This window comes from Nerophis lumbriciformis, linkage group LG08, assembly GCF_033978685.3.
Source record: "Nerophis lumbriciformis linkage group LG08, RoL_Nlum_v2.1, whole genome shotgun sequence".
Classification (NCBI taxonomy): Eukaryota; Metazoa; Chordata; class Actinopteri; order Syngnathiformes; family Syngnathidae; genus Nerophis; species Nerophis lumbriciformis.
In genome coordinates this window covers 19,113,276-19,140,716 of record NC_084555.2, presented here as the reverse complement: position 1 = coordinate 19,140,716, position 27,441 = coordinate 19,113,276, and the positions used below count along the sequence as shown (strand labels likewise).

The following is a 27,441-nucleotide window of genomic DNA, read 5'->3' as shown; positions in this document are numbered from 1 at the left end:
AGAAGGCATTTGACCGTGTCCCTCGGGAAGTCCTGTGGGGAGTGCTCAGGGAGTATGGGGTATCGGACTGTCTGATTGTGGCAGTCCGCTCCCAGTATGCTCAGTGCCAGAGCTTGGTCCGCATTGCCGGCAGTAAGTCGGACACGTTTCCAGTGAGGGTTGGACTCCGCCAAGGCTGCCCTTTGTCACCGATTCTGTTCATAACTTTTATGGACAGAATTTCTAGGCGCAGTCAAGGCGTTGAGGGGATCTGGTTTGGTGGCTGCAGGATTGGGTCTCTGCTTTTTGCAGATGATGTGGTCCTGATGGCTTCATCTGGCCAGGATCTTCAGCTCTCGCTGGATCGGTTCGCAGCCGAGTGTGAAGCGACTGGGATGAGAATCAGCACCTCCAAGTCCGAGTCCATGGTTCTCGCCAGGAAAAGGGTGGAGTGCCATCTCCGGGTTGGGGAGGAGATCTTGCCCCAAGTGGAGGAGTTCAAGTGCCTCGGAGTCTTGTTCACGAGTGAGGGAAGAGTGGATCGTGAGATTGACAGGCGGATCGGTGCGGCGTCTTCAGTAATGCGGACGCTGTATCGATCCGTTGTGGTGAAGAAGGAGCTGAGCCGGAAGGCAAAGCTCTCGATTTACCGGTCGATCTACGTTCCCATCCTCACCTATGGTCATGAGCTTTGGGTTATGACCAAAAGGACAAGATCACGGGTACAAGCGGCCGAAATGAGTTTCCTCCGCCGGGTGGCGGGGCTCTCCCTCAGAGATAGGGTGAGAAGCTCTGCCATCCGGGGGGAGCTCAAAGTAAAGCCGCTGCTCCTCCACATCGAGAGGAGCCAGATGAGGTGGTTCGGGCATCTGGTCAGGATGCCACCCGAGCGCCTCCCTAGGGTGGTGTTTAGGGCACGTCCGACCGGTAGGAGGCCGCGGGGAAGACCCAGGACACGTTGGGAAGACTATGTCTCCCGGCTGGCCTGGGAACGCCTCGGGGTCCCAAAGGAAGAGCTGGACAAAGTGGCTGGGGAGAGGGAAGTCTGGGCTTCCCTGCTTAGGCTGCTGCCTCCGCGACCCGACCTCGGATAAGCGGAAGAAGATGGATGGATGGATGGATGGATGGTATGGGATGAAAGAGGTGGTATTTCCGTGGATAAGAAGTTATTTAAAGGGCACAAAACAAGATGCAATTTTTTAAAGTGGACCTATTACGCAAAACCAACTGTTTTTGTGTATTTGGGATCAAAACCTTCAAACCAAACCAAGGAGGGATGGTGGAAATATTTACACAACAATCCTGCCTTCTTTCAAACTTCCCCAAAACGAGCCGTTTGATTGTGTATGATTGTGACGTTTTTCCCCCAAGTGTTACGTCAGCGGATATCCCCATGTATGGCAGAGATTTACCCGAAGATCTTTGCGCGTAGTCCAGCATTAAGCATTAAGATCTAAAACATGGATGACAGGGAGAAGATGCAGTCCTAGTGGAGCCACGTAAATAAGATCACCTACAAAACGGCACCTCCTAAAAAGACGCTCAGAAAAAGGCTTTAAGATGGTCTGTAAAACATACTGTAATTCATGCAAAATCTTGCCAAAAAAAACACCATTACATGTTATGTAGACCACAAGGAAGTGTTTTAAATGTAGAAAAAAAAATTATAACATGACCCCTTTGAAATTCTATATGCAGTCATGTCTCGCTTATATATATATATTTTTTTAAAGCAAGTTTTATTTTATTTTGGCCTAAATTAAGTCTGATTTATGTCTTATGTGTATTTCTGTACACTATTTGTCTGTTTTTCTTATATTATGTTGTGGCGCTCACAATAGGTCAACAAGCTGCACTTCCATTTCCCGGTTAGGATAACTTCCAATTATCACATGCCTGTATCGTCATGTCAAGTAGAGACTATAACCGCTGATGCGTTTCATGTTCAACTCCTGCTTTATCAATAAGACATCTCTACATTGGTGAGCCTTTGACACAAGCGGCGTTGAACGACAACAGCAGGAACTTCTATCCATCAATCCATTTTCTACTGCTTGTCACAGGGTTGCGGGGGTGACAGAACCTTATCCCAGCTGCATTCAGGCAGACACCTTGGAGAAGACGCCACTTCATCGCAGGGCAAACAGACAGACAAATATTCACACTCTAGGGACAATTTAGTGTTGCCAATCAACCTATCCCCAGGTGCATGTCTTTGGAGGTGGGAGGAAGCCAAGTACCCGGAGGGAATCCACACAGTCACAAGGGAGAACATGCTACTGATGACCTACTCAGTGCCTAGTGGTTAGAGTGTCCGCTCTGAGATCGGTAGGTTGTGAGTTCAAACCCCGGCCGAGTCATACCAAAGACTAAGACTAAAAAAATGGGACCCATTACCTCCCGGCACTCAGCATCAAGAGTTGGAATTGGGGGTTAAATCACCAAAAATAATTCCCAGGGGGGTGAACAAGGGGATGGGTCAAATGCAGAGGACACATTTCAACACACCTAGTGTGTGTGTGTGACAATCATTGGTACTTTAACTTTAACTAACTCCACACAGAAAGATCTCGAGCCCGGGGATGGAACCCAGGACCATCCTATTGTGAGGCACAAGCACTAATCCTTATTCCACTGTGCTGCAGCACTGAATTCTAACGACACGGCTAATATCGGCTCTATCTTTGCCGCAGCGGTCAACTTTATGGTAGAACAACCTACGCCTGTTGTTCCATCATATCGAGGGACAACTCCAACCAAGAGGAATTACACAGGATATGAAGTATTTCCACATAGTAGTCGTGCTGGAAGCCCCAATGCAGCCAGAACAATGATGCTTGGAGGATCCATTCACATACATTTTACCACATTCACATTTCACAATGTCTGTCTTTTTCACTTTGAAATGATCGGAAACCCTCCTTCTCATCTTCTAAGGGCCCTTTGCTCTCTTTCCGCCTTGTCGTTTTTCTTTGAGCCATCTATCTTCATCGGCACTTCGCAGTTTCCACCACACACAGGCCACATCATCGGCATCGCTCATTAAATTTACTCACATTTGCATTCATTCACATTTACTCATTTCAACAAATGATGGAAGTAGCAAAATACAAATTTATGTTTTTTTCTAACTTCATTAATCGATGAATCGCTGCAGCCCTCATTAAAACTTGTAGGTGTATTAAATAGAATTTATTTGGACTGCCGAGTCGCCTTTTAAATACCTTAAAGGGGTCGTATTGTGATTTTTTTCTACATTTAAAACACTTCCTTATGGTCTACATAACATTTAATGGTGGTTCTTTGGTCAAAATTTTGCATCCATTTTGTTTTACAGACCATCTTCAAGCTGCTATCTGACCGTCTCTTCAGGATGTGCCATTTTGTGGACGGTCTATTTATGTACCTCCACCTCGACTGCGTCTTCTCCCGTCAGCCATGTTGTTGTTTTTAGCCCTTCCATAGCGAAAAGTTCAAACTTTGCGCTATTTTGTATTGGAAATAGGAACATCAGAGAATGCATGTGCATGTACGAGCCAGTCTACACCACAACATGAGGATGGAGAAAAAGAATGAACTTATGGACAACAACGTCAAGACAACAATGGCGGACTCGCGCAAAGCTTTTCGGGTAAAACTTTACCATATGTGGGGATATCCGCTGACGTCACTAATGGAGAAAATGTCACAAAAACAGCTCATTGAAAGGAAGTATGAAAGAAGACAAGATTGTTTCATAAATATCTTTGTCATGCCTCCATGGATTGATTTCAATTTTTCCGGACTTATGCAGATCCCAAATACACAAAAACAAGTACTAATAGGTAAGAAAAAATGGTTTTACATAATTGGTCCCCTTTAAAAGTGATTTTTAAAAAGCAGCACACAAACCGTAAAAACTGCATAATATGTCCTCATAAAAGATGCACACTGGTTTCCCGTTTTTAAGTGTTACAAATTACACCACCACTGGACAATTAAATAAATTGGCAGCCAAAGTACAAAATATACTATGCATAACTTTTGCCTATGACATATCCACACAACACACACGCCTTGTATCTCACTCAGCATCTCACACACCACCACCCTATCTGTCCGCTCCACCCGAGGCATTGGAACAGACAACAGAAAGAAGGATATCAGAGGGATAATACAATTGGAAAAGCTTTACAGCATGTAATGATAAACCTATGTGTACATGCGTGTGTGTCCATGCCCAAAGGAACAAACTAATGGGTTTATATCTTTATGTGATAGCAAGGCTTAGAGATTTCATTATGTGTGTGCGTGCGTGCGTGCGTGTGTGTGTGTGTGTGTGCGCGTGCGTGTCTCTTGTACGTACTGAGGACAGAGATGAGTTGGTCTAATGCAACACTCACTGTGCATGAAGACACACACACACACTCACTTTCACTGTCACATTTATCTAATTCAATCGGTTCTTTAATTCAATGCAGAAGCAGGGGTCGAGAAGGAAACAAAGTGATACATTAATTAGGACGTTTCGCTCCTTTGACATGTGTGGGCACAAGTTTTATATTATCAGCTTTACCACTCAGGAGACCAAAGTGCAATTATAGCTTTTTTTTTTCTTATTTCACAGAAACATACACAACAGAAGTGTTGTGGAACATTACAAAGAGTGTGACAATAATTATCTAATCAAGAAGATGCATTTTTTTCTTATCTGCAGTCGTCACCTATATTAGCCTTTCACACAAGTGAACATTATTCCTACACAGAAAAGCTGAGTTTTCAGTTTCAAGACAAGGGTGAGCAATCAACCAATTGATGTGGGACTGTTGAAGGTCAAACAATAGTCAAACGACAATAGATGCTGGTTGGCCTCTGGGTTGCAGTATCCAAGGAAAACCCACTCGTAACGAGGAAAACATGTAAACTCAATACAGAGAGGTCAAAACCAAAATTCGAACACAGAACCAGATTGTCAGACAGACATGACTACCGATACATGCGCCACCATTCTGCAGTCTTTATAGAAAAATGGATCACTACTAGATTATTTAGAACAGATTCTCTTAGAAAAGGTTTTGCCTCTCATCTGAACAGGCTTCATATACGATGAGATGAGAATCGTCTAAGACAATCTGAACAGTCCAATTGCGATTGATTACAAGCATGTTTATAGCAAACGTTATCTGAATGCGCTTTCAATATGTAAGTGGTCCTGGACTGTGCTTCTTACACAAATAAAACCACTCACTGACACATGATCAAACATTTTGGCAGTGAATTCAAAAAGAAAATCTCATCTTGGGAAAATAATTTGAAAAAACAAACAATGACGTTTGTCTGCCTCAACTGACTAAGTTGTGGTTTAAGGACATACTATTTTGAAAAGACGAATAGAGAAACGGATGACTGAACACATCAGGACTATATTCACCTGGCGTTCCGCGGGCCGTATGAATGAATGACACTAGACCAGCCTGCGAGTTTAGTTAAATTAATTTGGAAGACAAAAAAGATTCTTAAAACATTAGAACAATGTCATACAGATGATCTTTGACAAACTTTTTTTGCAGTAGGCCCTTAAAAACAGCAGTGTTCCTATAGACAGGGATATATTTTTTCCGAATTTCGCAACTCTGATCAAATAAATAAGCAAACAATCAAATGTCCACTGTATACGACGCTGGTCCTTAGGAATATACAAAGTAAGAATGACAGTGAAGGAAGAAGTCTGGTTCCTCTGTCCTTCACTTTCAGAAACTGTGGTCCCCAAAACAACAGATGTTGAATAGCCCTGGCATACAAAGAATACATAACAAATAAACTATTAATATGTCCTACTCGGGAGCCCTTCATGAATCTTAAACACCTTGTCGCACACAAAAAACATTAACAACTAGACTCATAAAATAGCTTTCATTTACAATGACTCTCATCTAAACACAGGGCAGATCAGATATTTAATGCTCAGAGGGGTGGATTGCTCGAGCAAAGGTGTGATCAAGCCACTGATGGTTTAGTCATGGTAAAGCACTCACAGCTTACTGGCGGAGTGTTAGTACGTTTCCATAAACTAAATTCGTCTGATTTTCGCTCAAAATAAGCTCTCACATCGAAACGTTAGCGGATTCAGACCTTTTGGGAATTAGACTAAAATGCACATTGGAACAGGAGAGATAGTTAAAGACATCAACTTTAAATTTTAATCCATGAGAACTGTGACCACTGTATAAGCTAATGACTATGTCTTGCAGGTAGAACATTTAATAATCCAATTTTTTGTTATCATGTTGTATAATTATACCATGATGTGATCAATAGAAACATACTTCCATTGTGAAAATGTGTATGCTAAACCATTCCCTTAGTATTCTCAAACACCCAGTAACAATTTATTTCACATTCTTCAAGAATTGTCTGAATTCCTAAAATTTATTTTCACATTTTATAGCTCTAAGAGTGGTACCAATTATGAAACAATTTACATGAGTTAGTGTTCTGCAAAACAAAGCAGAACGTACACTCTTGAATTGAGCTATGTCCACATAAAAAATGCCTACCAGTGTGAGTACTTGTATTTATGCAAACTTCCTCTCTTTGTACAACATCTCAGTGTGTCCTGTTATAAAAGCTTTTTTATTTCTCTATTTATTGTTTTTTGTTTATTACCATTCATATAAAAAGGGTGTCCCGATAAATTTTTGTCATGTCTCTTGTGAAAGAGATCTTGATCTTATTGGTTTCTTATCTGGTTAAATAAAGGTTACTACAACACTGATATTGGAGCCTTGAGTATTGGCCTACACCGATACTAATCTGATACAATATCCGAGTCCTAAGATACTTTGATTATTTTGTTGCGTGGAACTTTAGTAAGGGCTTGATAAAGTGAAATTACTCAGAATAATGATAAGGTTAATGTTTTTCATACCTATGACAGACTTATGCTGTCTTTAAATTGAAGTGGAGTGGTAATTAGTTTCTTGGCGACACCTAGTGGTTACAATAGTTAATAAAGTTAAGATCATGAGGCTGTAAATTGATTGATCCGACACGTTTGTTAGTTGATACATTCTAATACACTTCTGCCTTGGAAAACTTGTATCTGGAAGTAATGTACAACAATAAGTATTCTATACTTATTTATATTGACAAATGTCATGTTTTGGACTGCAATAATGTTTAAATAAGGATACTAGTTACGAATTTCTAGCTTTTGTACTTAAATACGAGGAAACCTTGTGTGCTTATTGGAGGACATTTAGATTAATTGTCTGTCTGACCTTGTCCAAGTAAACACGCTGAACTGCTAGAATCTGATATTTTAGATGCCGGTATCATCCAAAACTGTTTTTTTTGCTAGTATATGGCCAATATCAATATCGAATCGGGATACACCTACTTTGTATAAGTGTTATATTTAGCTGTAACGCCACTGTGCTCTACCAGTGCACACACAAAAATGAACTTCTTCGAAATATGCCATTGTTTCGTGGAGCACCTTTTCCTTAAATTATTTTCTACTGAATATCTACTAATACTAATAATCTACTAAAATGCCATTACAAATTCGGGATAAACCACCACCTGTTGTTTTAGCCTGTCTGTGAATGTGTTTTTTTTGTACACAGATATTTTTTTACTACCATTTGGTATACTAAAATGTCATATTTATTTACCCCCCCATGGAAAAAAAAAAATTGTTTAAAAAAATTAAATGCAACCAGACAAAACATTGAAGTAAGAATACATAGTTTGTAAAAAACTTGATGAATATAATATGACAAAGTCAAGGAACAGAAGACCAACAATAAAGCCTTTATGGTTGTTTATAAAAGCAAGTATGGTAATAAGTATTTTGGAAGTTAAATGAGGGTCAAAGATGGCACGACCCGATTTTGATTTCAGCATCAGCAATAACAAAGTGTCTTCAATTGGTGAGGTTGTGCCCTCACCTTTCTATCATTGTGAGGAACAGACTCTTCTTGTCACACAAAGCAGATTGTAGTCTTATTGGGACAATAGGCTTTATTGAGGGAGCTGGCAAAGAGAAGCCAGGCAGACCGCTAGGCGTTTGGCTGCTCTTAGTGTGTGTGTCTTTGTATGTGTGTGGATATGGGGGGATAATAGCGCTACATGCCCAAAGCTGCCATCATTTCTCTGGGAACACAGTGTGACAGAAAGGGAACGGCGGTGACACATACATGCTCAGATGACACACACAAACACAACACTGCTATCACACTAAGCCATATGCTGACCTCAGCCACATTACCACTATCCCTGCCAATCAACCACTACACACAGACACACAATAGCTTGCACTAATCCTAAAAGTGCAAAGCATCTACAGTAAATGTGTAAAATTAACACTAAAATACAGCATCAGTGCAGGACAGATGACATATGTTTCAATATTCATGCATGCAAACAGACTGTTTAAACCTGTTTAAACATGAGGTTTATGTGTGTGTGTGTGTTTGTGTCAGTTTTGTGTCTCTCCAGCAGTTTCCCAGAAGCACATGTTGGACTAGATGGAAAACGGGTGCAGCTCACTCTTAACTTACTCCAAAACCTATCACATACAAATGTGTACTGACACATGTTGTATTAGACCAGGGGTCGGCAACCTTTACCACTCAAAGAGCCATTTTGACCCGTTTCACAAATTAAAGAAAACAATGGAAGCCACAAAACTCTTTTGAAATTTAAAATGAAATAACACTACATACAAAGTTTTTTTTTTGCTTTGTGCTATGTATAAACCAGGGGTCTCAGACACGTGACCCACAAGACGTTATTTTGCGGCCCGCACCTTAATATGAAAATTGTATGTTAGTGCGGCCCGCAAGTTTTATATGAATGGCGCTTGACAGCGTCATACTTGCCAACCCTCCCGATTTTTCCGGTAGACTCCCGAATTTCAGAGCAACTATTCTCTCGAATGTCTGCTGGTACAACAATAACAAGGGCGTGCCGTGATGGCACTGCCTTTAGCGCCCTCTACAACCTGTGCATACGGCGTGCCAGCCCAGGTACATGTTATATGAGGCTTCTGCAGACACACGTAAGTGATTGCAAGGCATACTTGGTCAACAGCCATACAGGTTACACTGAAGGTGGCCGTATAAAACAACTTTAACACTGTTACAAATATGCGCCACACTGTGAACCCACACCAAACAAGAATGACAAACACATTTCGAGAGAACATCCGCACCGTAACACAACATAAACACAACAGAACAAATACCCAGAATCCCATGCATCGCTAACTATTCCGGGCTACATTATACAACCCCGCTACCACCAAACCCTGTCCCCCCACACATCAACCCCCCCCTTCCGTGCGTCGGTTAAGGTGGGCGGGGTTGGTGGTAGCGGGGGTGTATAATGTAGCCCGGAAGAGTTAGGGATGCATGGGATTCTGCGTATTTGTTCTGTTGTGTTTATGTTGTGTTACGGTGCGGATGTTCTCCCGAAATGTGTTTGTCATTCTTGTTTGCTGTGGGTTCACAGTGTGGCGCATATTAGTAACAGTGTTAAAGTTGTTTTATACGGCCACCGTCAGTGTGACCTGTATGGTTGTTGTCACTTAAGTGTGTAGGCAGAGGCTGCATACAACATGTGACTGGGCCGGCACGCAGTTAGTACGGTGAAAAAGCAGACGCGACTACAGGTTGTAGAAGACGCTAAAGGCAGTGCCATCACGGCACGCCCTCAATAATGTTGTCCGGGTGAAAATCGGAGAATGGTTGTCCCACGAGATTTTCGGGAGAGGCACTGAAATTCGGAAGTCTCCCGGAAAAATCAGGAGGCTCAGCAAGTATGCAGCCGAGCCGCATCAGAGTGATCAAAGAGCCGTGGGTTGCCAACCCCTGTATTAGACTGTGGTGTAGCTGTGGCAAATCAAGGCAGGAGTGTGACAGTCTAAAGTTTTTTTTGCTTTTTAACAGTGACTAGGACGGCGAAAGCTCCATGGAGTCGTACCAGGAACCCTAAGGTTTCTGGACCCATCTACTTAAAGTAACATTATATATATTGTTGAAGACGACTACATTGTATGATACTTCAACCGTATATACGAGGGGTCCTTAAACTACAACCTGGGGGTCCGGATCTGGCCCGCCAGCATCCACAATCTGGGCCGCGGGACGTCCATCCATCCATCCATCTTCTTCCGCTTATCCGAGGTCGGGTCGCGGGGGCAGCAGCCTAAGCAGGGAAGCCCAGACTTCCCTCTCCCCAGCCACTTCGTCCAGCTCCTCCCGGGGGATCCCGAGGCGTTCCCAGGCCAGCCGGGAGACATAGTCTTCCCAACGTGTCCTGGGTCTTCCTCGTGGCCTCCTACCGGTCGGACATGCCCTAAACACCTCCTTAGGGAGGCGCTCGGGTGGCATCCTGACCAGATGCCCGAACCACCTCATCTGGCTCCTCTCGATGCGGAGGAGCAGCGGCTTTACTTTGAGCTCCCCCCGGATGACAGAGCTTCTCACCCTATCTCTAAGGGAGAGCCCCGCCACCCGGCGGAGGAAACTCATTTCGGCCGCTTGTACCCGTGATCTTGTCCTTTCGGTCATAACCCAAAGCTCATGACCATAGGTGAGGATGGGAACGTAGATCGACCGGTAAATTGAGAGCTTTGCCTTCCGGCTCAGCTCCTTCTTCACCACAACGGATCGATACAGCGTCCGCATTACTGAAGACGCCGCACCGATCCGCCTGTCGATCTCACGATCCACTCTTCCCTCACTCGTGAACAAGACTCCGAGGTACTTGAACTCCTCCACTTGGGGCAAGTGGACGTCTCAAGTTTAAAAAAAATATGTACAATAATTTTTGTTTTTTTTAAATCTGTCTTGTCTAGCCGCTCAGGCAAATCATATTGTTGATGTAGATGCCCATAACTGCTTTACAAAATAAAAGTGTGGGATACTTGTCGTTTCTTTATTTTTATTCGATTTTATTAAATGTTTGGATATATTTAGTGTTTGGCGCAGGTGGATCAGAGCAGGAGACAATAGAATGAAGAAGAAAAAAAGATGACAGAGGGGGAAATTGCGGGGAAAAGACACCAAAACAAAAATGTCATATATATACATACATACATATATACACACATATGTAGACATACTTATGTATACACGAACGCATGCAAGCTCACACGTTTATATACTGTATATACACACGCGCGTGTGTATATCTGTGGTATCCTATATCTGTGGTGTAAAAAACAACAGGTTCTTATAATGTCACCATATACCATTCTTTGATTGACCACATCTTATCTACGATTTACACTGACTGGTCACAAATACCTTTAGTGTAGCTTAAAAAATGTAACTAGGATACAGTGGTACCTCAGTTTTGGTATAGCCCATTTTTTGTATACCATGCCGGATATCATACATGTGGAATCAAGCGCCCAAACAATTAATCTCCAGTGTATGAGAGTCAGTCTCTGTCCTTTAAAAAAAATAAAAAAAATAATTAGGAATAGCCCACTGCGACTTTTACCAAGATGGTATAAGGACGATGAAGAGTTAGTCAAAAAATCACCTAATTGAGTAAAACCGGTTTCTGTCGGCCGTAACGACGTCAAAAAAGTTGACCTTCGGGTACTAATAAAGTAACCTAACCTATCAGCAAAAAAAATCTCTGTTCTCTCAACAAGCAGCAGTCATCCTTCACTTGCGCCAACACACACACACTGAGCTAAGTCTGTTATTACATTACATATATACTTACAGTGTGTATATAAAACATTGATGGAGTTTATTGGATGTTTTTTAGAGCGCTTTATAGGCCAAGTAGAGCAAATCCCATTAACTACATCGTTAGCTGATTTTTGTGACCATTATTTACGAAAAAGAATGTATTAAAAAAAAACATGTGTTCTTGTCTCACACAAGGATTGTGAATGATAAGCAAAATTCCCAAAAATGTTAACTCACCTTTAAGCACCGGCATCATTCTTAAAAAATTATTTTAGTACTAGAATAAGTTAAAATGTAAACGATACCCATCCCTATTCTAGTGCGTTTCTGATCATTGTTACACCATTTGATGTGTAAATGTGTGATTCGTGTTCACCACATTACCAGCAAATGCAGAAGAAGAAAAGTGGCAGTCACAGATTTAGTAGAATTCAAGACAATGTAATCCATTTCAATGTGAGACAGCAACTATAGTAGAGTTCATATGGCGATAGAGGTATGAAACAGGCCTAACAGTCATGAAATGTTTTTGTTGTTGCAATGGGCCAATATGCAAGATGGAGTTGTACTTACACACAGCTGCCTCAGCTACTTGGCACTGTGTGTGCTTTTGGATGGCTCTGGTCATGGTGAATGAAAGATCAGAGCGAGAGGGAAGGCATATGGACTGCCCTGAGGGCCAGGAGACAGTGTTAGACAAAAAAAGTAAATGAGAAAAAGCTAGACAACCATTGACACGCTCAGCCTTGCCAATCTTCTTTCCCCTCTGTCTGCCACTTGCTTGTATGCCAGCCGCTTTGTGTAGATACCTGATTCTACAGTAAGGCAATCAATCAGAAACATAGAGAACCCAAGAATTCCATAGCCTCCGTCCTGTCTGTGCTGTTAATGTCTGCTACACTTGTATCTGTGGATCAGTGGTTCACAATGACAAAAAAACAATAAAACATTCCATGTATTCAACTAAAACGTTTAAGGGACCATGGAATAAATGCAAGATGACTTTCAATCACCCTTGCCCTGGAACTTCATGCCAGATACTCTTTGGGGTAAAAATGATTCTGAAAAATGTCAGGGATCAGCCCAGAATTATGGGAGAAGCTAGTTAATGATCTCAAGGAATCTGAGACCACAGTCACCAAGATAAACTTGGGTAACCCACATTATAATGAATAGAGATACTGCAGCTAGGGCTGGGCGTTATAGCAAATATACTCAATATATCGCGGGTTTCTCTCTGTGCGATGTAGAAAATGACTATAGCGTGATATTCGAGTATACGTGTAGCGGCGAACAGTTGTCTCGTCAGCTGATGCGCGAGCTAGCAACCGTGGCTGCTTAGCAACCAGCCAAACCCCACTTAATAAAATTATATTTTATCTTAGAGCACATCCGCATCCCTATTCACCTAAGCAACCCCAGGAAATGTATATAATTCGGCATTATTTCGGCCATTCGGCTTATATGATCAGAGCCGATCTGTTAACGTTCACGCGCAGGTGTAGCGCAGCGCGCTCCCGTATCATCTGCTGGTGTGCGAGCCCGGTAATTAGACAGCTGTGTTAAATCAGGAGGGTGAAGTCGCTCAACTTAAAGTGTTGGATTTAACTGTGTTGGATCATTGGCTGCTGGTGAGGGCATAGAAAAAGGGGCATTTTTCTACCAGTAGACAGCGTTTAAGATTGAGTGTTTCACTGCTAAATTAATAATATATTTATATTGGATATGGACTTTAAATATGTATCTAAAATAGGTGGTTAATTCGTTAGGTATTTATGTATTTGCATATTGGGTTTCTGCTGCATTTATCTATTGCGTTTCTGGTGTTAAATGTATTGTATATGTATCTTGGTGCATTTATGTTGAGACAATTTATTTAAAATCTGTTTTAACTTAAAGGGAAAATATTAGTCCATTTTCTTGCACTTGTTTAATAGTTAAGTGTTTGATAGCCTAATTAATAATTGTAAATTATGGGATTGATAATTGATAGATTTTTTACAGCATGTTAATCTTGTGGTGTTTTGTCCTTAAAGGTTTTTCACCTAAAGAAGCTAAAAGCTACTAAAGACAGCTATTGACAGCTAAAGACGCTAAAGAAGCTAAAGGCTACTAAAGGCTACCAAAAAAAAGCTAATGACAGCTAAAGGAACTAAAGTCTACTAAAGTCTACTAACACTGCTAAAAAGACTAAAGAAGAAAAAATAAGCTGTTTCTTCGTTGGAAAAACTGTTACAAACTAAAGGAAAATAAAAGGAAAAAAGTAACTACTGTCTGGTCTTTTGAGTGAAATCCAGAAGCCACATTCAGCATTGGTACATCCCTTCAAGTGTGGGATAAGCACAGCAAAAAAAGCAGACCACTTGACAATACGTTCTCACGCAGTTGCTTTTATCTGCGGGCATTACACTACAGGCGTTTCTCAGTCTCTCCTTTTTATGTCTCTCCTCACAGAGACATAAAACAAGCGCACCTTGTTACATACAGTACGTCACATATGTGCAACGTCATACGCCCTCGCGGAGCAGAGAGGTAGCGGAATGGGCAACATTAGCTGTGCTGCTAGCGTAGCGGTGCGAGTGGTATTACGAGAGAAAGAAGGTGCGAACCTGGTAACAAATGAAGGAAGAAGAATGAATTCCCAAGAAAAACAGCACGGGGTCCATCGTCTGGCGGTGGTTTGGCTTCAAACGGGAATATGTTGAACAGACAACCGTAATATGTCAAGTATGCAGCAAAAGCATTGCTACAAAAAGTAGCATTACTGCTAATTTGTAGCATCATTTGAAAAGTTACCCGCTCGAGAATGAGGAGTGCTTGAAACTCCGCATGTCAACATCTTCGGCCGGTGCCACACCCAACAAAATGCCGAAGCAACCTGTACATCAACATCATTTCCAGAAATAGTCAACAACAAAAGGAGATAACATCCGCAGTAACCTACCACATAGCGAAGGACATACACTATTTGATTTCCTATTATGCAGCTAATTTTAATTTGACAGTTATTGAAATATCTTGTGTGACATCATGCACAAAAGTGCACTTTATTTTAAACTATTGTAGTGGCGTTCTGTACAAAAAGTGCACTTTAATTTAGTGTTTTGATATATCATCTTAGTGACATCATGCACAAAAGTGCACTAATATCTTGTTTTAAAATGTCTCTAACAATATTGCACTTTCTGTTTTGGAAATTACATGAATGTTTGTGCCACTGCTTAATAAATGTTTAATAAATACAGTTTTGGTAAATTGACTTAGTTGTGATTTCCCCTCTCTGCATGAAAGTTTAAAATGAGCATATATTAATGCAGTATGAACAAGAATGTTTTAATGTAGACACAGAATCATCATACTGGTGTGATTATATGCATCAAGTGTTAATTCAAGGCTAAGGCAAAATATCGAGATATATATCGTGTATCGTGACATGGCCTAAAAATATCGAGATATTAATAAAAGGCCATAACACCCAGCCCTAACTGCAGCCCATGAGGTCCACCTCCTCAGGAAAACATATGTACAGGCCTGCCTGAAGTTTTCCAATGAACATCTAAAAGTTTCAGAAAAGGCTGGTGAGAATGTGATATGGTCAGTTTACAGGTAAAAGCCAGTAAATTAGAATATTTTGAAAAACTTGATTTATTTCAGTAATTGCATTCAAAAGGTGTAACTTGTACATTATATTTATTCATTGCACACAGACTGATGCATTCAAATGTTTATTTCATTTAATTTTGATGATTTGAAGTGGCAACAAATGAAAATCCAAAATTCCGTGTGTCACAAAATTAGAATATTACTTAAGGCTAATACAAAAAAGGGATTTTTAGAAATGTTGGCCAACTGAAAAGTATGAAAATGAAAAATATGAGCATGTACAATACTCAATACTTGGTTGGAGCTCCTTTTGCCTCAATTACTGCGTTAATGCGGCGTGGCATGGAGTCGATGAGTTTCTGGCACTGCTCAGGTGTTATGAGAGCCCAGGTTGCTCTGATAGTGGCCTTCAACTCTTCTGCGTTTTTGGGTCTGGCATTCTGCATCTTCCTTTTCACAATACTCCACAGATTTTCTATGGGGCTAAGGTCAGGGGAGTTGGCGGGCCAATTTAGAACAGAAATACCATGGTCCGTAAACCAGGCACGGGTAGATTTTGCGTTGTGTGCAGGCGCCAAGTCCTGTTGGAACTTGAAATCTCCATCTCCATAGAGCAGGTCAGCAGCAGGAAGCATGAAGTGCTCTAAAACTTGCTGGTAGACGGCTGCGTTGACCCTGGATCTCAGGAAACAGAGTGGACCGACACCAGCAGATGACATGGCACCCCAAACCATCACTGATGGTGGAAACTTTACACTAGACTTCAGGCAACGTGGATCCTGTGCCTCTCCTGTCTTCCTCCAGACTCTGGGACCTCGATTTCCAAAGGAAATGCAAAATTTGCTTTCGTCAGAAAACATGACTTTGGACCACTCAGCAGCAGTCCAGCTCTTTTTTTCCTTAGCCCAGGTGAGACGCTTTTCGCGCTGTTTCTTGGTCAACAGTGGCTTGACACGAGGTATGCGGCAGTTGAAACCCATGTCTTTCAAGCGTCTCTTGGTGGTGGATCTTGAAGCACTGACTCCAGCAGCTGTCCACTCCTTCTGAATCTCCCCCACATTTTTGAATGGGTTTTTTTTCACAATCTTGACCAGGGCGCGGTGATCCCTATCGCTTGTACACTTTTTCTGACCACAGTTTTTCCTTCCCTTTGCCTCTCCATTAATGTGTTTGGACACAGAGCTCTGAGAACAGCCAGCCTCTTCAGCAATAACCTTTTGTGTCTTTCCCTCCTTGTGCAATGTGTCGATGGTTGCCTTTTGGACAGCTGTCAAATCTGAAGTCTTCCCCATGTTTGTGTAGGCTTCAGAACTGGACTGAGAGACCATTTAAAGCCCTTTGCAGGTGTGTTGAGTTAATCAGCTGATTAGTTTGTGGCACCAGGTGTCTTCAAAATTTAACCCTTACACAATATTCTAATTTTGTGACACACGGAATTTTGGATTTTCATTTGTTGCCACTTCAAATCATCAAAATTAAATGAAATAAACATTTGAATGCATCAGTCTGTGTGCAATGAATAAATATAATGTACAAGTTACACCTTTTGAATGCAATTACTGAAATAAATCAAGTTTTTCAAAATATTCTAATTTACTGGCTTTTACCTGTAGATGAGACCAAAATTTGGCTCTGTAGCATCAGCGCATTAAAAGGCTGATGCACAAGGTCATATATATACCAAAGAATTTTGGATGACCTGCTGACCTTAGTCAGAAAACAGAAGATGAGACATGGTTGGGTATGTTCAGCATTACAATGACCCAAAACATACAGCGCAGGTCTCTCTTTATCTCACTCTCCAGCCTAATGGACAATGACTTCTCCTTTCTGCATATAGGGTATTTTGTGTTTTTAGTTATTTGTCTTGGAACGGCTGATAAAATCAATCTTTGACTTTTATGTTCTGCCGCACACTGGACATGTCTGGATCTTGTCTAAATGAAACGCAATTGGTGGGAACTACTTTCTCTTCTGCTTAGTTAAGTACAAGTGAATCCTGGAGAGGCGTGATTGGGAGGAACGGCCGCCTGTATCTGAGCCCAAGTGATGTTTTGTCAATGGACTTTTGTGCTCGTCACAGATTGTCTATAACGAACACCATGTTCAAACATAAGGGTGTCCAAAAGTGCACTTGGCACCAGGACACCCATGGCCCAGTTCAATGATCGACTTTGTAGTTGTGTGATCGGATTTGCGGTCTCATGTATTGGACACCTGAGTGAAAAGAGGGGCGGAGCTTTCTACCGATCACCACCTGGTGGTGAGTTGGCTCCTGTAGTGGGGGAGGATGCCGGTCACAACTGGCAGGCCCAAACGCATTGTGTGGGTCTGCTGGGAACGTCTACCAGAGTCTCTCGTCAGAGAAAGTTCCCACCTCCGGAAGAACTTGGAACATGTCACGAGGGAAGCGCTGGACATTGAGTCCGATAGGACCATGTTTCGCACCTCTATTGTCGAGGGGGCCGATTGGAGCTTTGGCCATAAGGTGGTTGGTGCCTGTCATGGCGATAATCCCAGAACCTGCTGGTGGACACCAGCGGTCAGGGATACCGTCAAGCTGAAGCAGTCCTATTGGGTCCTTTTGGCTCATGGGACCCCGGAGGCATCGGACAGGTACCAACAGGCCAAGCATCGCGTGGCTTTGGCGGTCGCAGAGGCAAAAACTCGGACATGGGAGAAGTTCGGCAAATCCATGGAAAACGACTTTCGGATGGCTACGAAGCGATTCTGGACTACCATTCGCCGCCTCAGGAGGGGGAAGCAGTGCACTGTCAACACCGTGTATGGTGGGGATGGTGTGCTGCTGACCTCGACTCAGGAGGTTGTGAATCGGTGGAGCAAATACTTAGAAGACCATCTCAATACCACCTACACGTCTTCTTAAGAGGAAGCAGTGCCTGGGGAATCTGTGGTGGGCTCTTTTATTTCTGAGGTTGAGGTTGCCGAGGTAGTCAGGAAGCTCCTTGGTGGCAAAGCCCTGGGGTTGGATGAGATCCGCCCAGAGTTCTTTGAGGCTCTGGATGTTGCGGGGCTGTCTTGGTCGACAAGATTCTGCAGCATTGTGTGGACATCGGGAGCGGTGCCTCTGGATTGGCAGACCGAGGTGGTGGGTCCTCTCTTTTTAGAAGTGGAACCGAAGGGTGTGTTCTGACTATTGTGGGGTCACACACCTCAGCCTTCCCGGTAAGGTCTATTCAGGTACACTGATGAGGAGGCTACGCCTGATAGTCAAACCTCGGATTTAGGAGAAACAGTGTGATTTTCGTTCTGGTCGTGTAATTGTGGACCGGCTCTTTACTCTCGGCAGGGTCCTTGAGGGTGCATGGGAGTTTGCCCAACCAGTCTACATGTGCTTTGTGGACTTGAGAAAGCCTTCGACCGTGTCCCTCGGGAAGTCTTGTGGGGAGTGCTCAGAGTGTATGGGGTATCGGTCTGTCTGATTGTGGCAGTCCGCTCCATGTATGACATACTTGCCAACCCTCCCGGATTTTCCGGGAGACTCCCGAAATTCAGCGCCTCTCCCGAAAACCTCCCGGGACAAATTTTCTCCCGAAATTCAGGCGGACCTGAGTGACGTGTCGACAGCCTGTTTCCACGTCCGCTTTCCCACAATATAAACAGCGTGCCTGCCCAATGACGTTATAATTGTAGAATGATCGAGGGCGAGTTCTTGGTTTCTTATGTGGGTTTATTGTTAGGCAGTTTCATTAACGTCCTCCCAGCGCGGTAACAACACACAACAACAGCAGTCACGTTTTCGTCTACCGTAAAGCAGTTCGTCTGCTGTAAACAGCAATGTTGTGACACTCTTAAACAGGACAATACTGCCATCTACTGTACATGCATATGTGACAATAACATCTAGGGCTTTTAGAGAGTGCAGTGCACAACTGCGCACACAACAAGGAGACGAAGCAGAATGCATCATCAGAGAGGGTGTTCAGTATGGTTAGAAAAATAGTGACAGAGAATAGAACAATGATGGACAATTCAACCCTTAACTCAACAATGACTAGATGAGTGTTATGTGTGTGTATATGTGGAACTAAATGAACACTGAAATTCAAGTATTTCTCTTATATATATAATAAAATAAATATAAATATATATATAGCTAGAATTCACTGAAAGTCAAGTATTTCTTATATATATATATATATATATATATATATATATATATATATATATATATATATATATGAAATACTTGACTTGGTGAATTCTAGCTGTAAATATACTCCTCCCCTCTTAACCACGCCCCCGACCACACACCCCCCACCTCCTGAAATCGGAGGTCTCAAGGTTGGCAAGTATGCTGTATGATCGGTGTCAGAGCTTGGTCCGCATTGCCGGCAGTGAGTTGGATCCGTTTCTAGTGAGGGTTGGACTCTGCCAGGACTGCCCTTTGTCACCGATTCTGTTCATAACTTTTATGGATAGAATTTCTAGGCGCAGTCATGGCGTTGAGGGGATCCGGTTTGGTGGCTGTAGGATTAGGTCTCTGCATTTTGCAGATGATATGGTCCTGATGGCTTCAACTGGCCAGGATCTTCAAGCTCTCACTGGATCGGTTCGTAGCCGAGTGTGAAGCGACTGGGATGAGAACCTCCAAGTCCGAGTCCATGGTTCTCGCCCGAAAAAGGGTGGAGTGCCATCTCCGGGTTGGGAATGAGATATTGCCCAAAGTGGAGCAGTTCATGTACCTCAGTCTTGTTCACGATTGAAGGAAGAGTGGATCGTGAGATCAACAAACGGATCGGTGCGGCATCTGCAGTGATGCGGACCCTGCATCGATCCGTCGTGCTAAAGAAGGAGCTGAGCTGGAAGGTAAAGCTCTCAATTTACCGGTCCATCTACATTCCCATCCTACCTATGGCCATGAGCTTTGGCAGTAGGCGGCCAAGTCACAATCTTCGGCAAACTGAAGCTCATGAACCATCACAGTTCTCACTTTAGATATTGCTCTTAGTTTATATAAATGATAAATGGGTTGTACTTGTATAGCGCTTTTCTACCTTCAAGGTACTCAAAGCGCTTTGACACTACTTCCACATTTACCCATTCACACACACATTCACACACTGATGGAGGGAGCTGCCATGCAAGGCGCTAACCAGCACCCATCAGGAGCAAGGGTGAAGTGTCTTGCTCAGGACACAACGGACATGACGAGGTTGGTACTAGGTGGGGATTGAACCAGGGACCGTCGAGTTGCGCACGGCCACTCTTCCACTGCGCCACGATAGGTTGGATGGAATCAAACAGCCTAACACCCATACTTATGCATCCCTCCATTCTTTCATGAAAATGCCAAATTATGCTTGTCAGATGGGGTGGGCAGCCAGACCTGGGTAAGTGTTTCCAAAGGCCCTCTCTATCGACTGTCAAAAATCTTGGTCAAATCAATAAATGTGACACAAATACCTTTTTGTTGTTCAACACATTTATCGTGCAGTTCACTTAATGAAAACATCTCATCTACTTTACTACGGTCACCTCTGAAGCCGTACTGAATTTCAGGTTAAATATTTTTACTGATGTTGGATATAACATGCTTCAAGATGATCTTTGCAAGGCACTTGCAAAGATGGGACATAGATGGGTTTGCCCAGCATCACAAGGACGCAAAACATACTGCCAAGGTAACCAATGACTAGATCAAAAATAAGCATGTTAAGTTTCTGGACTGGCCAAGCCGTACTCTGGGCCTGAATCTCATAAAAATCTGTGGCGGGAACTGAATTTTCCAGTTTCAGAGTGACAGCCTCAAGATCTTCAACAAAATGTATGTGTAAAGAAGAGGGCCAAAAATTCCTCCTGAGATGTGTCTAACCCGGATGACCAACAACAAAAAAATGTGTGTGTTTACACATCAGCTACTAAGTCGTGTTTTGCTTGAATTTATTACAATATAAACCTATAATCTTTTATTGTAAATTTTTTTGTCTCACTCTTGAAACAAAATGTGTTTGTAAGTACGTTTTGAACAAAAAAAATCATCCTTTGGTCAGAGTAGACTTTCGCAGGACATGAGAGGGACAATGTCTTAGAAAAAGGAATGATGACAAAATGTGAAGATCGGGGCATAAAAAGATGATGGGACAATGTTGAGGGTAAGGGAGATAATAGGGAGAAAGAGAGGGAAAGAAAGAAGTGACAGATGTAGAAAGACTGCGGAGGAGAGGTGTGTGCAGGAGAGCGACTGGTAGTCAATAATGACTGATTACTGTAATTCAGGCTGTCAGAAGCATCGACCTGCTGCTGCCACCAATCAATACACACCAGGACACCAGCAGACACACACAAACATCTCCAAACCAGCGTGTGTGACATCACTCATCCACATACACTCTGTGTGTATGGATGGACACGCATGTCTTACACAAACATGTCACACACAAGCGCACGCACGCACGCACACACATACACTCGCGCACGCAAACACACACACAGACGGAGTCCTACAAAAGCCAACTGTTACAAAGACATTGATATGTGAAAGAAGGTGCATGTGCACACGCTCACACATTACAATGGAGGTGTCAGCTACGAGCTAAAACCCCTCACTGAGCCTCACAATCTCTGTCTACGTCTGACTGTGTGGACGTGAAGCAAAATGGATTCTTCAACCAGCACTGCACTCCCCCAACACCTGCACCCCACCCACTTCTTCCATCCTCTTAGTCAATACCTCTACTATTACTATGTGTTTTATCTCATTGAAAAGCGGGACAAGTATGGGGAATATCAAATGTGAACCTGTGTTTTTAGCAAAGGGGGTGCTGTTTTGATTCTGGGGGGTTGGATTTTATTGATTCCATAGCTACTGTTCACAAACGCCTTGGGCTTACATCTTGCGCCATATATTGGGATTTATATATTTTTTAAATATCTTAAATTATTGACATTTGGCATAGAGAAGCTGAAGTTTGAGGGGAATCGTGCTACATTAACAGCACAGTGACTGGATATTAGAAAGCAAGTTAAAGGGTGAAGATACTATTTTCCTTATAGAAAAGCTTCCATTCTACAACAGTCCAAACGTGTATTAAATCAAATGACACTTCATAAAAAAAAATTGCAATGCGTCCGTAAAGATGCTGTATAAAACCAAACTGATAGATCAGAGTGATTGTGAAAGAAGTCAATAATACCAATTGATTTGAGGACTCTCATCAATGAAGCTGCCATCACTTTTTATCACTGACTCAATGTGCACCCCTCTGTGTGCAAAATGTTCCCAGGCATACATGCACACATAACTTCTACAGTACTGGCGCAAAAAATGATTTTTTGATCAAAGTAATTCAGTTAAATAGCAGAAGTGGAACATATTAAGTCATGAAACATGCCTGTTCAGAGGTGCTGAGTTGGTTCTGTTGAGACCATAGTATCTCTTTCTGTTCAATGCCATTTTATCCAGTCGTTTAAAAAACTACTGCAATCCTGTTTATAGTTATGGTATTGTGTTAAACTGGTGTATTTTTTGCTGTAGGATATATGTGTTTGCTAATGTACAAGAAATATTATCCCTACAAGTTACAACTCATACAAACCTCAAAATAGGAACCATTTCCAACTAAAAAAAATATCTGCAAAAGTGGTAGAAGACAAACGACTATAAATTAAATTTATCATGTTAGAATACAATGACCTAATTGATATGAAAATGTCATTTGAAGAACATATTTCCAATAAAAACAACAATGAAAAGCAGAAATAACTGTTTGGCATTACTTACACTGATCAATGTTCTAATGTTTTTAAAAGGATACAAGTTCTGGTAAAGAGGAATGAGCGATTTCAGAGCTCGACTGGCATTGATGGCTGTGGCCCTGACCATTGTTGGCAAAATCTTCATGTCTACAATGGCGCCGTCGAACAGTGGCCCAAAAAATGGTACCTATAGTGACCAAAAATATTGGGACAAATGCAATTAGCAGAATAATTCATTGTCTCGTACAAAGCAATAAACAGTTAATTGATGTTTTAGTAAAAATAATCAGCTCTGTGCGTCAAACAAGAAAAACAAACTGAAATCAAGTTGTTTTTATGATGTATTACTTGATTGAGACAAGGCTTCTTTTCATATTTAATTCAATATTCTGCTTGAGGAATCCACCCAAGAGATTAGTGTTTTTTAATATGATTATTTTGAAGACCAGGTCTCCAGCCTTTTTGCTCTATGACTGAATACAGTGATGCAGAGAATATCTTATCTAACTTGCTTTTGGACTCAATGATAATTCAATAGTTTTGCTCGCAGGATGAATGAAACAGAATACAGTTATGATATTAGTGTTGTGGTATCTCTGTCTATGTTTCTTATACAGAAAAAATACATTATTTTATTGTGTTACTTGTTGTTTAAAACACAGTTAGGCTATCAGTGCTGTGGTATTAATGTCTGTGGTTTAGACTAAAACATAAACCAGAGCAGCATGACTCTCCCTTGGATTGTCAGACAATCTGGATGCATGTCTGGGTTGTCTGAACATGCACGCGCATTTATAAAAACTGACAGTTTGCAACTGCAACGGTACTAAATATTCTACAAATCTATATATAGTTCCGGTTTAGAGATGTACATCCACTTATATTGGGAATGAATGTCATGCATAAATTTTGGCTCCCTTTATTAATTATTTGAACCATTCTTTTCATAGGGTGGAATTACTTTACAGTGAATGTATATTGCATATTAATAAAAGTATATAATCATCACAAGATCAGAATTATACAATTAATATAGGTTCAAATATATACATAAAAACCCCTAAAATACTTGGTTAAATGTCCTTTGGATAAGTTCATCTTGGCTAGCCATCAACAATCTTACGACTGGCTGGACATTTGACCACTTTTCTAAGCAGAAATGTGTATTTTATTACAAGGGCACATTAAAGTGGTTAGTTTGCTGGCAAGGACCTGGCTTTTAACAATGTTTCACAAATATTTTTTGGGGAAAGCTATTTCAGAAGCTTAATTTAACAATAACATTAAAGCCAGTGTTATTTCCCGTTGTTCTGAGTAATCGTCCATCTAAATAATTTATTGTCATACAAATTATTCTATGCTACCAAAGGGAACCAGAGAAAGAAAGTTGCTGGTACCTCAGGTTTTTTAAGGATATGGATGGAATACATGTGGTTTTTCATGGGGTAAATGACAATCAGCACGTCTCCAAACTCAGTAGGGATGATCCCACGACGATAGTCTCTGGAATGTTCCGACCAAACAATGTGGACTTCGTCATTACCCAGGTGTCTAAGCTGGATAGAGAAGAGAAATAATTGAAAAATATTGAGGCATAGATATTACTATTGAAATTTTAACAAAACAACACATTTTACTTTGTGTGGTACAAACCTATTGCATGTCAAGCATACAAAAGTCGGACAACGAGCTAGACCAGGGGTCCCCAAACTACGGCCTGCGGGCCGGATCCGGCCCCCTAGCATCCAAAATCCGGCCAACGGGAAGTCCCAAGTAAAATTTTTAATTATTTTTTTTAATTATTTTTTTTTCTTATCTTTCCTTTCTAATCCATTTTCTACCGCTTGTTACTCTTTGTGTCTCCTAGCCGCTCAGGCAAATCATATTGTCTAAAAATGAATTTTACCATCAATAACGTGACAATGTTAAATGTCAAAACAGATTAAAAAGACAATGTATATATACATACACACACATATATATATATATATATATATATATATATATATATATATATATATATATATATATATATATATATATATATATATATATATACACACAGTATATGAAGTCTCGGGATGAAGTCTCTACACATGTTTGCACTAAGTGCAACAGGGACTGTCACTCAAGAATTGGCTTGCACAGCCATGCTAGGCGTTGTCAACAAACATGAATGTACCGTATCAACAAAACATCAAGTTAAAATGTGAAAATTATAATTAAATATGTGCATTGTATAATTACAACACTCATTAAAACTGAAAAGATCTTACTAATAATTGACTAAAATAGGATGACAAAACTATTTAAATTTAAAAAAAAAAACTATTAATAATAATTAAAGTACCATTACAAAATTAAATTTTTTTTTAAATAAATTAAATAAAAAATCAACATCAAACATCAAATCGAAATAAGTGTCTGACACAAGAGCGTAAATTAGCATGGTCATCTATGACTAAGCTGCCAAAGATATATATATATATATATATATATGTATATATATATATATATATATATATATATATATATATATACACAGCCCGGCCCCCGGCCAATTTTTTTTAACCCAATGCGGCCCACGAGTCAAAAAGTTTGGGGACCCCTGAGCTAGACTGAGTGTATCCATGATACAGCCAAGGTTTTGGATTGTTTGTGTGTACTGCTGTGTGTATGTATGTGAGTGCAACGAGACGACTGGCCCTGAAGGTGATTGAGTGAACGTGTAAAGATGGAGAGTGGACAAGAAGATGGAGTGAAGCTCCGGAAAGATAAGAATACGGGCTGGGAGACAAGACAAGTGTGTGTTACGCATTCACAAACGCACAGCTGGTAATAGCTCTGTCATTAACCTCAATGTCAGACAAACACACACTCCAGCCTCCAACAGTGACACTTCTCTACTTGACTCTTGCATCTTGCAATGGCTGCTGTTTCATGTCTTTTTGTCTCTGGACACTTGCACAATTCCACACGTCCACAAAGTAGTAAGAAAAATCCTTCCCTTTCCACGATTCTGAGCAACAACTGATATTTTGTTATCTTTTCTGTGTTTACCTTCTTTACAGATGACCATTTTCTAATAAGCAACCTGGTAGTAGGGTTAATTGTTGTAGATAGCGTATTTAGTAATGGAAAAATAATTAGAACAGTAGGAAGAAATAGATAAAGGAGTAAAAAAATGCCCAAAACATTCAATAACAGAGAAATATAGAAAGTAAACAATTTTAAATAATGAATACCTTGATAAGATGACACTGGACAACATTGTATGTGTATCTAAATACAGAATATATAATAGATTAAACTGACAAACATTATAAATGGCCTAATATAACATTACAGGATATACGATAGAAAGGAACATCTTAAAATAATAATAAATAAATTGAGGATAAATTATGTCAGACACTGTGGTATTCATTGAATAATACCACATGAATGCATTATTTTCAATTGGGGATTTAGTTTATGGTTTCTTTTTGATTGTTGGGGGAAGCTCTTTGATGAAAGATTGACGGCCCTGTATAGGCTTGGCTTGATCACCTGAATGTCTTTTGTTCTTTTGGGCCACCTTACCAGGTATTTCTCATTTGCAATTTTGGGACACAGAAGTGTTTTGTGAGTTCTATTTCTGGTAAATATAAAAATAAAATAGATCTTTTGACTTGGACTTTTCCTATCCTGTGGCTTTTCCTAAATATGTTCGACAGGTCGTAACACTTACTCAGGCATGAAACATTAAATATACACTTATGTATTTCACAAAAACCCATCAGGTCTTCTTCAGTCAGTTCGCTTCCTGATTGTCACGTGCAATTAAACAATGGCAAATCACTGAGTCCGAGGTTTTACTGTCCTCGATATTAGCCACACATATCTGGATTTCCTATCGTAACATGTATATTTGTCAGCACAGACAATTGTTTTGAGCGGATTGAGGAAAAAACAAATCACTTTACACCACAAGATAACACACCACACACCAAAGATAATTGGTCAATCTTTAGTGATATCAGATAAATGGGCCTTTGCTGTTTTTGGTCAGAAGGAGGCAATCAGGCTCAAAATCTTCACAATTGTCTTTTTTTTGTGTACCAGGGCTTAGGAGTGTGTGTACTTCTGTGCCTTATGTGGTTACTTGGACGGGGTTAAAGTGGAATATGTCATCTATGGATGTGCATTTATGTCAGGATAAACAGGTTCATTGTGTATGCGTGTCTATGAGTATGTGTGTTTTATGGGGCCATCAGCTGATCAAGGAGAGGGATGGTGTCTTGCAGGCGACGATAATCCAATCAGAAGCCTGCAGCGACATGATAGGCCAAGAAGGAGGAAGTATGATCTGATTAAAAGGACATTATGGCCATGTGCAGAGTGCCCAGTGCCTAGGGGCTGACAGGTGTGCGCACAAACACACACACACAATGTCAAACACACTAAA

The 27,441-nt window shown here is 41.2% G+C and overlaps 1 protein-coding gene across 6 annotated transcripts in view; it reads right to left on the bottom strand.

Annotated features, from left to right (window-relative positions):
* Positions 1 to 27,441, bottom strand: part of ralgapa1 (Ral GTPase activating protein catalytic subunit alpha 1) — a 130,714-nt gene that overhangs the window by 14,421 nt on the left and 88,852 nt on the right. For all 6 annotated transcript variants that reach the window (XM_061968408.1, XM_061968409.1, XM_061968410.1 and 3 more), the window contains 2 exons: positions 24,392 to 24,550; positions 23,054 to 23,181 (listed from right to left, as the gene is read on the bottom strand). In XM_061968408.1, coding sequence (XP_061824392.1) covers positions 23,054 to 23,181; positions 24,392 to 24,550 — 287 coding nt within the window. The remainder of the gene's footprint in view (positions 1 to 23,053; positions 23,182 to 24,391; positions 24,551 to 27,441) is intronic.